At 49.1% G+C, this 17,237-nt stretch overlaps 1 protein-coding gene across 2 annotated transcripts in view; it reads right to left on the bottom strand.

Annotated features, from left to right (window-relative positions):
- The window catches only part of CPSF1 (cleavage and polyadenylation specific factor 1), a 235,407-nt gene that overhangs the window by 166,442 nt on the left and 51,728 nt on the right, over nt 1-17,237 (bottom strand). For both annotated transcript variants that reach the window (XM_078686442.1, XM_078686443.1), the window contains exon 14: nt 11,174-11,265. In XM_078686442.1, the coding sequence (XP_078542568.1) occupies nt 11,174-11,265 (92 nt within the window). The remainder of the gene's footprint in view (nt 1-11,173; nt 11,266-17,237) is intronic.

Genomic DNA, 17,237 nt, shown 5'->3' on the forward strand with positions numbered 1-17,237 from the left:
AGATGTATGGCTGGTTGGAGTGAATTGGAGCTGGGGTGTGCAAGGGAGTGGTGGGAGTTCATGTTGTGATCGCCACCGGAGCTGTCTTGGGGTGGCGAGCCTGGAGCAGATGTGAACCACCACCCCATGGTAAAAAGCCTCTGCGACCAGCGTCAAAGAACTGCTCCGCGCAGCGCCGAAACTCAAACTGTGTGCCGAACCACTCCACCGTAGAAGCGGATCATCCACAGGAACTAACCTCCCGGAGGAACCATCAGAGTCAGAGTCTTGGGGTGGCGAGTCGCGTCTAGAGCGTGGCACGCATCCAGCGGCGCATCGGCTGCAGCGGTGGGAGCGGATCCCTGACCTGGGCTCACCGCGGACCCGGCAGCCGCCGAGAAGATTACCACCGCCACGCCCCTTCCCCTGCAGGCATCGAGGGGGTTGGCTCCGCTGGGCACGATTGGAGCTCATCCCCGGGGGTCTCCTTCTCCCTCTATCATCGGATGCAGGCTCGAGCCGGGTGAGGGGACAGGCTCTGGGAGCATAGAGGCTTGCCACGGACGGGCGGGACGGCTGGATCAGGCTTCACAGCCAGGTGGGACATCGGCCATTCCTCGCGCCCCCCCCCCTGCTGCCGCCGGGAGTTGGCGGGAACGGAGTTGCAGCCTGGGCAGGGGTTCTGCAGGAGAATCACTAAAAGGTGTGTACACATTGATTTTTGCTCTGAGGAACATTTGTGCTAGTTTTTACTCTGCGTGACATTTTATGCCGGCTCTTCCCTTTCTCTGCCCGGACTGGTCTCGGGATGGTTCCCGCCCAACAGAGGTATTTTCGTTGACGTGGCAGAGTCTCCTTTGTCTGAAATGGCGGGGGCTATAAAATGAGCAATAAATCGCCCCACTGCCCCCCAGATGGCCAGGAGGATACATACCAAATCGGTCAGGGGTCACCTAAACTGAGATAAGGCTCTCCCCTCCCCATCAAGCAGCAACATGGCAGCAACAACATGGAAGACGGACTAACTCGACCTGCCCATTAATAGAAAGGGAAACTGAACTCGCTAAATCCAGCAACAACAGACAATGGACTTATACTCCTGCCTCTCTATTTTGGCGGCCATCTTACTCTAGTCCACCACTTCGGCAGCCATCTTAGACTAGTCACCCTCATTAACTCACACTTATAGCTATCCCTTATTTCTCTTTTCTATTCGCTATGCTTCCCGCCCTATAACCTCGTGCACTTTTATTACATCACTACATCTCTACTTGTATTCTATACTTTTCGTGTAACCTGCACCTATTTCACTTTTTCTCCTCACCTGTAGTGCACCGATCGCTACCTCATTTCTTACCGGTTGTTCACTAGTGTGATACTTGCCTATCGTAGCCTTCTGTTTGCACCTATATTGGCTCCAGTTTATCTTCAGTATTTGTATAGTGTATATTTTGTAAGATGCACCCATTTCACTTTTTCCCTAGTATGCACTGATTTCTACCTCATATATTTTATATTGCACAGACTGCTACCTATACCTATTATTGCAGTATTATACTTCTACCTATATTTTATACCTATTACCTATTTTTATACTGTATATGCAGTAAGCTACACCTATCCCACCTTCATCCCTATCATTCACCATTCACTGTTCGCTACCTCACTTATTTGTTGGTTCGTCGATATAAGCTACTTCACGATGTTGCACTGATTATTACTACCTCATTCGCTCGTTTAGTCATGTAAGCTGCACCCAGCCACATTCTACACCTAGACTACACTGCTGTTATCTAGTACATTCTGATGTGTAAATTTTGATTCCACCTAACCGATTCTACCTCTCATATTTCGTACATGGTGTAAGCTGACTGCTACCTCGCATATAGGATACATTAGGTAAGCTGCACCTACGCACTGTTTTGTTTTGGATTGCACTGACTCCTACCGCTTATACATTCGGTCACTCACTAATGTCACTCCTTTGCCCTGTAACTAGCGGCTGACAGTTTTTATTGTCGTCCTATCTCCTACACCCTACATCACTTCATTCTAATATGGAGCTCAACGGCAAGCACACTTTTAGAATTAACTACCCTTCCACTCTCTCCAAAAAAGCCACTAAACGTTTTAAACATAACTTCCTGAGGTTGCACCCTGAAACACCCTTTGCTGACACCTACTTCTCACCGAGTAATGGAGCCCTGAATACTGATATCATCTTCCACACCTCACGCAGAGCCCAATGGAGAAAAGTGTTCCTATCCCTACTCAGCGTCTCCACCACCAGGAAAACAACTCATGGCCTAACTCTCTCTATCACACCTTCCCCCCTCTTCCCTGGCAGGACCACCATTACTATCTACAATAACGGGATTGTCCTAATTCAAGCTATGGACAAGAACCTGGAACTACTAGACAACCTGTTCCCCAAGTTCAAAGAGCACCTTCCCAAGCTGAGGACCCCCACCCAAAAATACACAAGCACTATCACCCCTGACGTCGCAGCCTCCACCTACAACACCTCGACCCCCAGCTCCCCAGTAAATGGCCAACCTGCTGTTAGCGCCCCTCATTCCCCTAGGACAGTCACAAATCTCCCCACCTCATATACTAGTCGCCCATCTAACATGACCCTTCTTATCCCCACCCATACCCCCTCCTTCCCTCTCCCCCCTGACATAACAACTCCCACCCACATCACGCCACCATCTGAACACACTGCCGCTCGGAGTTTATCCACCCCCCCTCCCATCCCCCCCACGGCAGACCCCGCTCCCTCCCCAGCCCCCTCCCCACTCCCACCCACGAGTCTCTCACACCTGACACAACACGCCACCATCTGAACACACCACCATTCGGTGTTTACCCACCCGCCCCTCCCATCCCCCCCACGGCGGACACCTCTCCCTCCCCAGCTCCCTCCCCACTGCCACCCACGACACTCTCACCCTCCCAACAAAAGATACAGAACATAGCGTCTCCTTTACCTTAGCATCCCCCTCTCTCCCTCCTCCTACTCTCAGCCCTCACTACCTTCCTGTCTCCCCCACTGTCTTCAGCCTTCACTCACTCTTCTATTCACCGGCACCGTCTCCCACTGACGTCACTACCTATGCCCCCCAACCACCGCCTACTTCACCTACTTCACCCACACCCCTCATCCACAAACACGCCCACACTTTGAAGGTTATCCCACTCCTTAGCACCGCAGAACCTTCCAACAACGCTAGTATATCCCCCCCTTCGATACCCTGCCCGCTTTCCAGCTCACTACACAACCATTCACCAATGGCTCTTATCACCAACGCCATCCCCAATACTCCTCCTGACCTGACTTTATCCACCCTCCAACAAGTCAAAGAGGATATTTTACAAATCAAAAAAGATGTCCTCTCAATCAAAGACCTTCTCTCATCACAGCCCAGTCTACCTCCCATCATCCCTCTTCCCTATAAACGACGCACCCGCCCTACATACCCTCGCCTCCAACGACACCCGCGCTGGCCGACTATCCCCATTCGTAACAACTCCCACCGCCCCCGTCGTGTCCTCAACCCATTGTCGGACCGCGACCTATGCTCTCTCCTACGCTCTTATGGCCCAGGTCCGTTAAAACACATATCCAACACACACATCCCCATACCCACAATTCTTACAAACCCTCTGAGGCTCCCAACACTCAATAACAGAGGTTCCGTCCCCAACAACCTCAGAAAAGTTCCCCTCACTCTAGAAAGCTCGACCACCCTTCTCTCTCCCAAACTCAAATGCATCCTACTCAACTGCAGATCGGCCCAGAGACACTCCTCCGACATCGCTGATCTCGTCTCAGGTAGGGATCTGGACCTAGCCATTCTAACAAGAACTTGGCTTACTGAAGCCTCTACCCCGATTATGGACATACTAGTCCCCCCCCAACTATCACATCATTAGGCTAGACAGGTCTCCAGACAAGACGGGCGGGGGAATTGCATGCATTTTTAGGAGCAACCTCTCCGTTACCAAAGTCACCTCCCCCTCCCTTTCCTCCTGTGAACTCCTCTGCCTCGACATCGCCAGCGAGGGCAAAAAAGTTTGTGCTTTACATCTCATCTATCACCCGCCGGGTGACAATCTCATATTCACCCAACAACTCATGGACATGATCACTTCCAATGCCGGTCGGCAGACCACCCAAATCTACCTGGGTGACTTCAATCTCCACTGGAACGATCAGAAAGACAAAGTGGTGAATAGTCTCAAAACTTTCCTTAATGCGCTTGACCTCACCCAAATATGCGATAAACCAACACACAACAAAGGCTCGATACTTGATCTCATCATTGCCAAAGAGAATTCTACACAACTGGAGGCGATTCTACCCTGCGACTGGTCAGATCACCACATTATAACCTTCTTTATCAATGAAAAAGTTAAACCAAACCCGGCTCAACCAATCAAATCCAAAACATGGAAAAGGGACATGAAGAATCTTAACCCCTCTACACTGCCTCCCCACATCGACAATCTCCTCCTTCCCCCTTCAGGTGCCTCGGATGTTCAATCACTGACTGACCACTACCTTGAATCTATGAATACAATAGTCAATGAGGTCGCCCCACTGCAATTGAAGAGAGTCTCCACCAAAATTTCTAACCCCTGGTATGACGATAAACTCAATGACGACAGGTGTACTATGCGAATGGCTGAGCGCACCTGGAGATCGGACCCTTCAGCACTGCACCTCAAAAGGCTTAAGAACAAGAGAAATGCCTACTTCAGGAAAATAAAGCGCACAAAGTTGAACTTCTTCAGCCGCCAGTTAGACCAAGCAAAAAACAGGCCAAGAAAACTGTTCGAACTAATCAAGACCCAAACAAAGACACAACCCTTACAATCAAACAACACAACAAGCGACACCCCACACTGTGAAGCCTTCTCCGCCTTCTTTAAGCTAAAGACTGACAACATAAGAAATGACCTCATCATGGATGTAAGCCGATTCCCCAACCACACCAGAATGGCTAACACTCAACCTAAAAACAAGGCATCTTGGCTGTACTTCGATACCTACTCGGAAGAAACAATATACAAACTGCTCTGCACCTTGAAGCCCTCTAATCACCACACAGACCCTCTACCTGCTAATGCCGTAAAAGACTTCATCCCCTTGCTCCTCCCTCTATGGACCAAAATCATCAACTGCTCCCTGCAACAAGGCCTCATTCCAGACTCCCTCAAGGTGGGGCAAGTCACGCCTATACTCAAGAAACCTACAGCTGATCCGTCGGACCTAAACAATTACCGGCCCATCACCAATATCCCCACCCTGGCCAAACTGCTGGAGAAATGTGTCCAACTCCAACTAACAAAACACATTGACCAATTTGACCTCCTCAACTCTCATCAATCAGGCTTCCGAGCGAAACATAGCACGGAAACAGCTATGACACACGTAATTGATGACGCCCTCCAAATTCTTGACCGCAATGAGTCCTGCCTCCTCATCCTTCTTGACCTCTCGTCAGCATTTGACATGGTCAAACATGAGAACTTGTTGGAGCTGCTAAGCACTAGAATGGGTCTATCGGGAACTGTTCTCAAATGGTTTGCGTCCTTCCTTCACAACCGGTCTCAGAAGTTCAAGATCGACAATGTGCTATCTTCACCTGTGCCTGCAGATCTAGGTGTTCCACAAGGCTCCTCCCTCTCCCCCACATTGTTCAACCTCGTCATGGAACCGCTCGCCACCTTGCTCCAAGCTTCCAATGTCCAATTCCATATGTACGCCGACGACACACAACTTTACCTAAAGCTTCAATCCCCGGAAGATATCAAACATCTGAATTCCACGCTTATTAACACTCAATCTTGGCTAGCCGATAATCACCTCAAACTAAATGCTCTGAAAACTGAGTTCCTACTCATCTCACCCCCGGCGAAAATTTCCACCACCCAAACATGGCTCAATAACCTAACAGCACTCAATGTCCAACCCACCATCGTGGACTCAGCGAAATCCCTAGGCATCACACTCGACGCCAAGCTCAACATCTAGCAGCACGTCAGCAAAGCCACAAAAACAGCTAATTTCCAAATCAACACACTAAGGAAAATTAAACCCTTCCTCCCTGCTGAAGACTTCCAAACTGCTGTACAAGCGTTAGTCATCCCTCGAATAGACTACGGAATTGTGGCCCTCAGCGGACTCCCGCTATCCACAACAGCACCCTTAAGAGCCTCCCTGAACGCTGCCGCGAGACTCATTACTGGCTCAAGAAAACATTTGCATATATCCCCAGACTTGAAGTCCCTAAAATGGCTGCCTTTTGAAGCCAGAATTCAGCAAAAAATTGCAGTTATGACACACGCGGCCGTGCACCACAATGCACCCAACTACCTCGCTCAAAAGTTGTCTATATCAGGAGGTTCGAGATCCAATAGAAGCTCAAAAAATCTACTCCTGAAACCTCGTAGATTCCGGAAAGAGAAAACATACAAGCGCTCCTTCTCAGGCATGGCACCCAGGATCTGGAATGCGCTCCCCCCTGAAACCAGGCGTATCTCCTCCACTGCACTCTTCAAGAAAGAGGTGAAAACAATCCATCTGGCCAAGATCTCCTGAACCTTATAGGTGCTGGATCAGAGACCCAGCATTGCATTGTTTCAATGCACACCTTGTCCTTGGGCACGATACTTCTACTTGATGGGGACACTACTACGCTACTTTCTTACTACCGACCAATATATGATACACGTTGGTTCACTGACTCACTCTCCCGATGCCCCCACTCAGTGCTCTCTCTATACTAAAACATTGGTATAAGCCTTCCACACACCCAAGGTGTACCTGAACACCTCTGTAGTGGGATCAATGACTTGTGCCGTCTTATATTACTGGTTTACCTGATTGTATATTGATATGTTTTATGTATGTTATTATTATCCTATCATGTTGTGACTACTACACTGCTCCCACTACCTCTGTTCACTCCTACTGCCCCCACCCTGTCTTTGTGAAGCGCTCTGATATCTGTAAGGATCTTGTTCGCGCTATATAAAACTTTGAATGAATAAATAAATAAATAAATAACCATCTAAGGGGCCTGTGGTCTGAACCCGGAAGTGAGTCCCAAACATGTATGGTTTCAACTTCTTGAGCGTCCAGACCACAGCAAATGCCGCACGCTCAATGGCACTCCACCTCTGTTCCTGGGGAAGTAACCTCCTGTGTAGGAAGGCTACCGGTCGGTCTAGTCCCTCCTCATTGATCTGTGACAGAACAGCCCCTATACCATGCTCTGAGGCGTCTGTCTGAACAACAAATTCCTTGGAAAAGTTGGGCGCCTGAAGCAGTGGTGTGGTTTACATGGCAGTCATAAGGGCGTCAAAAGCTTTCTGACAGGTGTCAGTCCAGTTAACCTTCTTTGGCTGCTTCTTAGAAGTCAGCTCAGTCAAGGGTGCAACAATGTTGCCATATCATATCCCTTGACAAACCTCCTGTAGTACCCCGTGAATCCTAAGAAGGCCCTCACCTGCGTTTGAGTCTTGGGGGGTTCCCACGCCAGGATAGTTCCAATTTTGGGCTGTAGGGGTGCCACCTGGCCGCTCACCACCTGATGCCCAAATATACTACAGAACCCTGCCCAATCTGGCACTTACTGGCTTTGATCGTGAGGCCTGCCCTCCGCAGTGCCATCAATACCTCCCAGAGGTGGCGCAGGTGGTCCTCCCAAGAGGAGCTAAACACCGCAATGTCATCCAGGTAGGCGGCACTGAAATCTTCCAGCCCTACCAACACCCTGTTGACCAACCTCTGAAAGGTGGCAGGGGCATTCTTCATTCCAAAGGGCATCCCCCGGAACTGGTAGTGCCCATCGGGGGTGGAGAATGCTGACCTCTCCTTTGCTCCCTCGGTCAAGGCGATCTGCCATTACCCAGACGTCAAATCAAATGTGCTGAGGTATTTGGCAGCCCCTAACCGATCTAGGAGCTCATTGGCTCTAGGGATGGGGTGCGCGTCAGTCTTCGCGACTGAATTGAGGCCCCAATAGTCCGCGCAGAACCTGGGGTGGCACCAGGCGCTGCAGCTTTTGGGACCAGGACCACTGGGCTGGACCACGGGCTGCTAGAGGACTCAATCACCCCAAGGGCAAACATTTTCGTAACCTCATCCTTAATGTAGGCCCTTACCCGGTCAGTCACTCGGTAAGCCTTGTGCTTAATGGGAGGACTGTCCCCGGTGTCCATGTCATGGACACACCAATCAGTGACACTGGGCACCAGGGAGAACAAGTCACTGAACTGTCCCAACACTTGGCGACAATCACCCTGCTGCTCAGGAGTCAGCGCGGTGGAGAGGACCACACCCTCTACTGACCAATCTCGCTCCCCTGCACACAGGTCAGGAAGGGACTCGCTCTCCTCCTCCATCCCAGCATCTGTGGCTAGAAGCATGCCCATTTCAGACCTCTCAAAGTGGGGCTTCAGGCAGTTAACATGCAGGACCCGCAAGGGGTTCCTGGGAGACTGCAAGTCCACTATGTAGATAACAGGATTATTGCGCTCCACCACCTCAAAGGGGCAGGTCCACCTATCCCGAGAGTCACCGTCAAAGGGCATATCAAGGATCTTAGTTTGAACTTCTGGCCGGAATGATGTGGCCTTGAGCCAACCCTGGTGCCGAAGGAAGCTGATCCTGCCAACTGCTTGAAGTCTATGGATGAAATATCCACTGCACAGTCAATTTCAGAAATTGTCTTTTCTCCTTCCTGCAAAATGTGTGTAGCTTCAGCTTTTTTGTCTTTAGGCAAGAAATCCAGATATGTGGCGATGTCCTAACACAACTGGCGATCCTATCGCCCCAGACAGCTGTCCCCGACATCAATGTGAATCTCTTTCCAATATTATCTAGTCGCCTGTCCTCCTCCTTCGGAGAAGAGATTGGGGTGAAAGGATTTTTAGACCTGCGCTGTGCAGCCTGAGGAATGACTGAATCAGGCCTTGGGTGTCCGATCAAACAGGAAGTTGAGTCTTCTGCCGTTTTATATTTGTCATCTATCCTAGGGATAACGACAAAGACGGTCACTGGCGTTAATAAGCAAAGGTGATAACAGCACAGCGAATATTCACATACATGTAACAATACTGAATAGAAATCTGAATTGAATGCATTTAAAATAACTTTGGTATTGATCATGGACTACTCCAAAATAGTTTTGGGTAGAAGGAAGAAAAAATGTATATATTTTCTTAATTGTATTTCAGAAAATAATTGTATTAGTCCAGTGTAGATGCACGAAGCACCTATGTACGTATAGAATTTGCAGCGAGCACAAATACCTGTTAGGGTGTCTTGGCTCTAGAGATCAGTAAATAAAGCGACACGCTAGCCATCCAGACCAGCTAGGTTTTAAGAGCTTTTCTAAGTGAGAGGTCGAATACAGCTCAAGCCGCATGCCATACCGCGTTTTGAACACTTTGTAAGGAGAAGCTCAGCTACCTTGTGGGTTTGTTGATCTTAAGCAATCTCAGAAGCAGACAGCAGGCAATCTAAGGGGTTGCATTGGAGAATATCGTGTGAAGAGCTGCTGAATGAAAAATGTACATACATTATGCAGGTCCTTAAAACAGCCGCAAAGTAATCGGAACTTCAAGTGGTTGTGTTCACAAAGCTATTGCAAACTACTAGATGTCAAAAAAATAAAGTACTGCATAGCAGAGTAAGCAGATCACCTGCGGCATTTTAACCAGTTGCAATCGTTGGGTGACTGTGACTACAAGCCCCAAGTACATGACATTAGAATAATCATGAGGTGAGCTCACCACTGCCTGGAGTATTCGATAGTGCATGATCTGGAAGAAAGGGCTGAATTGTCTTGGGACTCCAGAGATGAAAAAAGCAAGTTATAGAGACGCTAACCACCTGAGGCTTAAAGGAAAGCTCGTCATCAAACGTAGGTGTTCAGTTTCAGACAACTGTGTGACATTCAGTTTGAGTCTTCTGTGAGACAGGAGCGAAAACTGCTGCAAGCAAGATCGGTTTTCCCATCCAACCTCAAAGTGACGTGGGTTTCATCAGTGTAACACATCAAAGACCGGTTGAACGACTAAATTAATCTGGCTAACGGAGTCACATTGTGGTTGAAAAGAGTTGGGTTCAGGGAAGATCCTTGTGGTACTCTACAAATCAAAAGCGTAAAAGAGGTTGGCATGATCAACAATTGACTGCAGTCCCAATGATAAAAGGAAATCAATTTTAAAGCTACCTTTAATTCCACACCACTGCAATATATGAATCATCAGGGACATGGTGAAGAAGGCCACAGAGAAGTTGAGAAGAATCCGTGCTACTTTGCCACATTGACTGAGTGTCGTTTATAGTTTTTATTTTTTCAGTTTTATTTAACATTACATTGCAGTGGTGAGAGTAACAGGTACAAGCCACAGTGAGACTGTCCCTCAAGTACAACAGACAGTTATATATAGAATCAATATCAGGGCCAATAAGAAAGCACAACAGATGCTCATCGCTCCATCCCAAAACCTCAACACGCACATCCACACCCTTCTCAAGGAGCCTGCTCAAGTGTGTCATTTATAATTAATACTGAGCAGTTACTTTGGTGCCATGGTCGGGCCTGAAGCCTGCTTATACAGAAGGGCAGCTGCGCAGTAACCTCTTTCTCTTGTGATATGATGGAAGGGAGATGGCTCTAAAGTTACTCATAACAAAGGAATCCAAGGAAGGCTTTCAGTAATGAAATAATGAAAGCCTTTTTGCAGTCCTGAAGGATAAATGCGCTCAAGAAAGACAAGTTTCCTAGATTACATTGTACGGTGGCCACATGCCCTCGGATGAACCCAAGTTAACTATTTTTATAAGCAAAATGGTCCGCTCAAATGGCACACAGAAAAACTAATTAAGCATCCAAGTCCTACATTCGTCTGGTACTTTGGAAAGAATTTTCTGATGTTTCAATTGTCCAATAGCTTCCTTTAGTTAGGAGAAGGTGTCAAATTCCTTGGATTTTGTCTACGAACAATTAAGATGTTATCTACAGCCAACAAAGCATAAAGTGGATGTTTCCAGGGGATTAAAAGGGGGCAGAAGAGCAGGTTGGGAATACAGACCAAATAGTTCAACGTTCACACTTATTCTGGGGAGATGTTACTGCTATGCCCTCGTAAGCATAAAGACACCAGACATTACCTCGAAGGAATATGTGGACAGCTGGGTTCCAGACTGTGCCTCGTTGCCGTACACTTCAATCTCGTCAACTTCGTCCAGCGTGGCTTTCCCGCCTGCATCAGAACAGAAAGAGAACCAATAAGGACTGATGAGGTAAACTATACCAAAAAGGCAGCGGTTCAGAGCGCACAGGAGATGCATCTCGAGGTCAGTTAAGAGGATGAAAATGTGACCAACAAGCGAACAAGATACTGATTGAACACTAGGAAAACAGGTGCAGTAATATACTGGTGGCAGAACTGTGGCTGGTTACAATTGACAAGTGCTGCTGAACTCCAGTAGCAAAATAGAATGATCACATATTGTGAGGAAGTGCCCTCTTTCTTGCAAGGTATGCCCCACTTTTTTCTGAATTGCTTATGTGCTTTGACTGAGTGTGCCCAGGGCCTATGTTCCTTCCCTAAAACTGTATTGAAGCTAAAACCCAATTGGCATCTCTGGCCACATGTCAGCCCCTGGTAAATGGTAACATGGGTACGCAGGGCCCTGCACCCTGACACACACACTGCCTTTGCAGGCTGAGTGTCCTGGTGCAGAACTAAACAAAGAGTCAACATGGCACACATCCCTGTGTGCCATGCCCACAAACCCACTGCCCTGGCATATATCAGCTACCCCTCTAGCTGGGTGCCTATGCCAGTGGTGTGGGCACAGGTGCATGAGCCCTGTGCCCCTTCAGTACCCAGGGCCATTCCTGGGCACTGTAAGTGCAGTGATGCCATTAAGAGTATATGGTGCTGGGAGGTTGTCATTACAAACTCCACAGCACCATAATGGCTACACTGAAGACTGACAAATTAGATATTAAACTTCTCAGCACATAAAACCAACACTGATGCCAGTGTGGGATTTAATGTAAAATGCACTACTGAGGGTATCTTAGAGATGCCCCCTGAAACCTAACCTACAATCCACGTCTTGTCTGAGAGGCTGCCTAGGCTGCCACACAGCAGACATGTTGCTGGACCCCTGGGTGGAGAGCCCCCCGCTCTCCTGGCCCTGCAACAATGCACATCCTGAGCGAGGTGCTAGGTTTCCTCCCCCAGGATGGGCAGAGGAAGCTTCAAAGGCCTGCCACCTTTGTGAGCTTCTTCAGTCCACTTGATGGACTCAGCAACTGGCCCCCACCAGTTCTGACCCCACTCTGGCGGGAAGACTGGCGGGAAACCCTACGTCAGGAAAGGGGGTGTGCCAGCCTGTGCCAACTCCACCCCTCAGGTGGAGGAGGCGAGGTGAAGCACGACTCCGGGCTACCGCCATCTTGAGGATGGGGAGCCTTACCCCACCCTTAGCGAGGCTCCTGCCCCCCCTCCCACAGAAGAGGAGCAGGTTAGGGGGTGTGCCCACCCCAGGACGGGGACCTATTGGTCCTTGCCCTCACCCTACCTGTAATGCCCCTAAATGTAGTATTTAGGGGAACCCTGAACCTTCCTTTCTGAGATTCCGATTTCGAAACAGGAAAGAAGACCAAGAAGAAGAAGACCTGCCGTGCAGCTGCTAACAAGAGAACGACACCTACTGACTTGGCACCAGCCCTACCGGCCTGTTGATCCTTGAACCTGCTCCTGCTAAATCCCGGCGTCTCCTGCGGACAGCAACCTCGAGCACCCCGGAGGACCTGCCTGCCTTGACCCTCTTAGAGACTGGGACTCCCATGAGCAGTGGTTCTGCTCAAACAGCAAAACCCCTGGTGCCAGCCAGGAACTGCGAACACAGCCCACTCTGCACCTGCCGAGCTCGGCTTGTGCCCTAGCGGACAAAGACCCTGAGGACGTCCCCCCGGCGATTCTGACCTGGAATCCAGTGCCCAAGGACCCTCCTCGATGACCCAGATGACGCCTGCAGCCTCAGAACCAGGGACCCCCCAACCGCGACCAGCAGAGGGTAAGATTTCCCGACGCCAAAAGACACCCCTGCACCCGGCGCCCCATGTGCCCAACTCCAGGGTGCCTTCCTATCCTCCGAGATCCCAACTTACCCCTCGAAGTGTTGGTCGCTCCAGAAGATCCTCCGTACCCGAACCTGCAGCCTTTGTTCACTCTCCAAGATCTCCATTGAATAACATTGAGCGCCCGGCGGCTCAAAAGCACCCTGCACCCAGCCACCCGAATTTCTCCCATAGGAAACCATGGACTGTTTTTCTGTGAAATTTCTTCTGTGACCATTTTTGCAAACTACAATATTTCTTTAAAAATCGTACCAACTACCAAAACGTAATTGCTTACCTGTTTTAGATAGATGTCCCAGTGCTGAACCTAGGAGTCTAGTACTGGATTACAAAAGTAACGTGAACATACTTTACCTGCAAATTGAATTTCCTTCCATAGGATAACATAAGTAGTTTCAACAGAGAAAGGTTCTAAGTGTCAACTTTTAAAATACAATAATATTCCTTAAAAATCACTACTATAACCAAAACGCTTTTACTTAATTGTTTACAGGACATGTCCCATGACTGAATCTAGGATCCAGTCCTGTGGTTAGAAAAGTAATCTACAAAGTAATTAATTGCATTTAACAGAAAATTCCCATTGAGCTCAATGTTGCATTGTGTTTGAAATTGTGTTGCCTATTGCAACAAACGGTAACTATTGCATTCAAAAAGTCTATTGCCTGTTTGCTAAATAATTAACTAAAGTAATTCATTCGGAGAAAGGATATTTTGATTCCTTGTTGGTTCTAAAATAAAACAACTATATCTTTTCATACAAAACAATTGGCCTAGAGTTCAGTTATTGAGTGTGTGAGACCATTTGCTGACTGAGTGTGTACAACAAATGCTTTACACTGTCCTCTGATACTGCCTTACTGCTCGACCAAGCTACCACTTTAGAGAGTAAGGTTATATCTAACTTTAGCCTCTGCCAAACCTCTGGAGACTGGGGACACTATACACACTGTACCTCACTTTGGTCCAGTATATATAGAGCCACTTTCTTACATATATTCTACTGGGCTGCAAGGTGGGAAGACTTCCAGCATCTTGTTAACCAGTCCTGTATCGTTTGTTATCCACGGACAGTTATTCTAGGCATTTATGAGGACATGCAAGTGAAACATGAGCACTCGTCATCACTGGAGATGGGGCAGTAGCCCTTGGACTCCATGGTAACCTCACCCGAGTAGGTACTAGACTGTACACCAAAACCTCAGGCTCTGTATATAGTCAACGCCAAACTGTAGGCTGTTTGTGGCCCCCATCTGCTCCACTTTCCCCCCCTCAGAATGGGCTCCGTTTATTAACCCTCAACCAGCGCATAGAGCATATTGTAGATCTGGGAAGAAACCCAATGCGGTCTTCTATGCATAGCAGTAAGGGAGGTTTTGCTTTGATGTGGGTACATTATTCCAACTTCCTGGTTTTACTTTTTGGTTCACAAAGGAAAAAGAATACAGTAATACATGGTTGGATTGAGTTTCACCTCACCATCGCACTCCTGCACTCAATCATTTCATAAGCTTCCCTTGATAAGCATCCCAGAAAGAGACGTGATGTTTTCCGCAGTAGCTAAGGGAAACTGCCAGTCACTTCACCCTTTGAAAAGGAGTGCAGCCATCCTGGAGTCACTGTGAGCGCATCACGCCGTATATGCTACAGTCCAGGCACATTGTTCTACATTTTCAAAGATGTGATCAGACAACAGTGCAGCTGGATTACAAAAACTTCAATGACTGTTCAGGAAGCAGTGGTAAAATGGGCATGGCTCGTGCAACCTTGGGGGTCGTCACGGCGAGCCTTAAGAGTGTGACATTATCTAAAGAACTGTTTCACCAGCAAAATATTTGATTCTAATGGTAGGAGGAGGTTATGGGTGCATTATGCAAACCTGGGAACCTGATCGTACAGAAAGAAACCTCATTGCTCTCCAAAAGTCAATGTGGGGCTGTAAGAAAGTGCCCTCTTTCTTGCATGATATGCCCCCACTTTTTGCTGAATTCCTGATGTTCTTTCACTGAGTGTTCCCTGGGCTCCTGCTAATCAGGTACCCAGGGCCTATGTTCCTTCCCTAAAACTGCATTGAAGGCTAAACCCAATTGATACCTCTGGCCACGTCAGCCCCTGGTAAATGGTACCATAGGTACCCAGAGCACTGTGACTAGGGAAGGCCTCCAAGGGCTGCAGCACTTATTGTGCCACCCCTAGAGGCCCTGTACCCTGACACACACCCTGCCTTTGCAGGCTGCGTGTCTTGGTGCAGAACAAAGTGAAGAGTCGGCATGGCACACATCCCAGTGTGAACACAAGGAGATGATGGACGGAGCACTGAAACTTTTCAGACACTCACCCCCAGTCACAGATCTGGGTTGAATCCATCGTCGTTCTTTAGCTCACTTCCCCATCTCAGTTCAGACTCAGCTATGTGCATATCAGTCTTGACCCTGTGCCTCATGGGAACAGTCCAGCCCGACTTGCCAAGCCAGGTCTTCCCTGTACCGGAAAAAAGCATCCTGGGACCGGTTTCGGGCAAACAGCCCACATCAGCCAGGCTAGCTTGAATCCAGTCGCAAAGTGAGCAAGGCACCCACGTCTGGGCATACCCTGCCAACTTAGGACGAACAAAGCGAACACAAGGAGATGATGGACGGAGCACTGAAACTTTTCAGACACTCACCCCCAGTCACAGATCTGGGTTGAATCCATCATCGTTCTTTAGCTCACTTCGCCACCTCCGTTCAGACTCAGCTATATGCAAATCAGTCTTGACCCTGTGCCTCATGGGAACAGTCCAGCCCGAACTGCCAAGCCAGGTCTTCCCTGTACCGGAAACAAGCATCCTGGGACAGGTTTCGGGCTAACAGCCCTCATCAGCCAGGCTAGCTTGAATCCAGTGGCTTGCAATGTTCAACACTCTGTCCAACATCCCCTTTGGTTTTGCTTTGTTCGCCCTAAGTTGGCAGGGTATGCCCAGACAGGGTCCCTTGCTCACTTTGCCACTGAATTCAAGCTAGCCTGGCTGATGACAGCTGATTTGCCAGAAACCGGTCCCAGGATGCTTGTTTCCGGTCCAGGGAAGACATGACTTGGCAGTCCGGGCTGGACTGTTCCCATGAGGCACAGGGTCAGACTGATTTGCACATGGCCATGTCTGAACTGGGGTGGCGGAGTGAGCTAAAGAATGATGATGGATTAAATCCAGATCAGTTGACTGGGGGTGAGTGCTTGCAATGTTCAACACTCAGTCATCATCCCCTTTAGTTTTACACATCCCTGTGCGCCATGCCCACAAACCACTGCCCTGGCATACATCAGTCACCACTCTAGCTGGGTGCCCTATGCCAGTAGTGAGGGTACAAGTGCATGAGCCCTGTACCCCTACAGTACCCAGGTCCATTCCTCGGCACTGTAAGTGCAGTGCTGCCATTAAGAGTATATGGCGCTGGGAGTGTGCCATTACGAACTCCACAGCACCGTAATGGCTACACTGAAGACTGGGAAGTTTGGTATCAAACATCTCAGCACATTAAACCCACACTGATGCCAGTGTGGGATTTAATGTAAAATGCACCTCAGAGGGCATCTTAGAGATGCCCCCTGAAACTTGACCAACCCCTAGTGACCTGATTGAGTGGCTGCCTTGGCTGCCACCACCAGACATGTTTCTGGACCCTTGGGTCGAGAGCTTGCTGCTCTTGGGGGCCTGAAACAATGGACATCCTGGGGCGAGGTGCCAAGCCTCTTCCCCCAGGATGGGCAGGGTTCACGAAGGAGAGGCTTCAAAGGCATGCCGCCTTTGTGAGCCTCTCCAGACCATTTGCTGCTTTCAGCAACTGGTCTCCACTGGTTCTACCCCCCACTTTGGGGGGGAGAACCGGCGGGAAAAACAAGTTAGGAAGAGAGGTGTGCCAACCTCTGTCAACTCCACCCCTAAGGTGGGGGAGGCGAGGTGAAGCACAACCTTGAGTCCCTGCCATCTTGAGGATGGGAGCCCAGCCAACCAGGGACAGGCTCCTGCCCCCTCCCACTGGAGAGTGGCAGAATAAGGGGTGTACCCATCCCAGGGAAGGGACCCATTGGTCCCTGCCC

This window comes from Lissotriton helveticus, chromosome 4_1 (assembly GCF_964261635.1).
Source record: "Lissotriton helveticus chromosome 4_1, aLisHel1.1, whole genome shotgun sequence".
Lineage (NCBI taxonomy): Eukaryota > Metazoa > Chordata > Amphibia > Caudata > Salamandridae > Lissotriton > Lissotriton helveticus.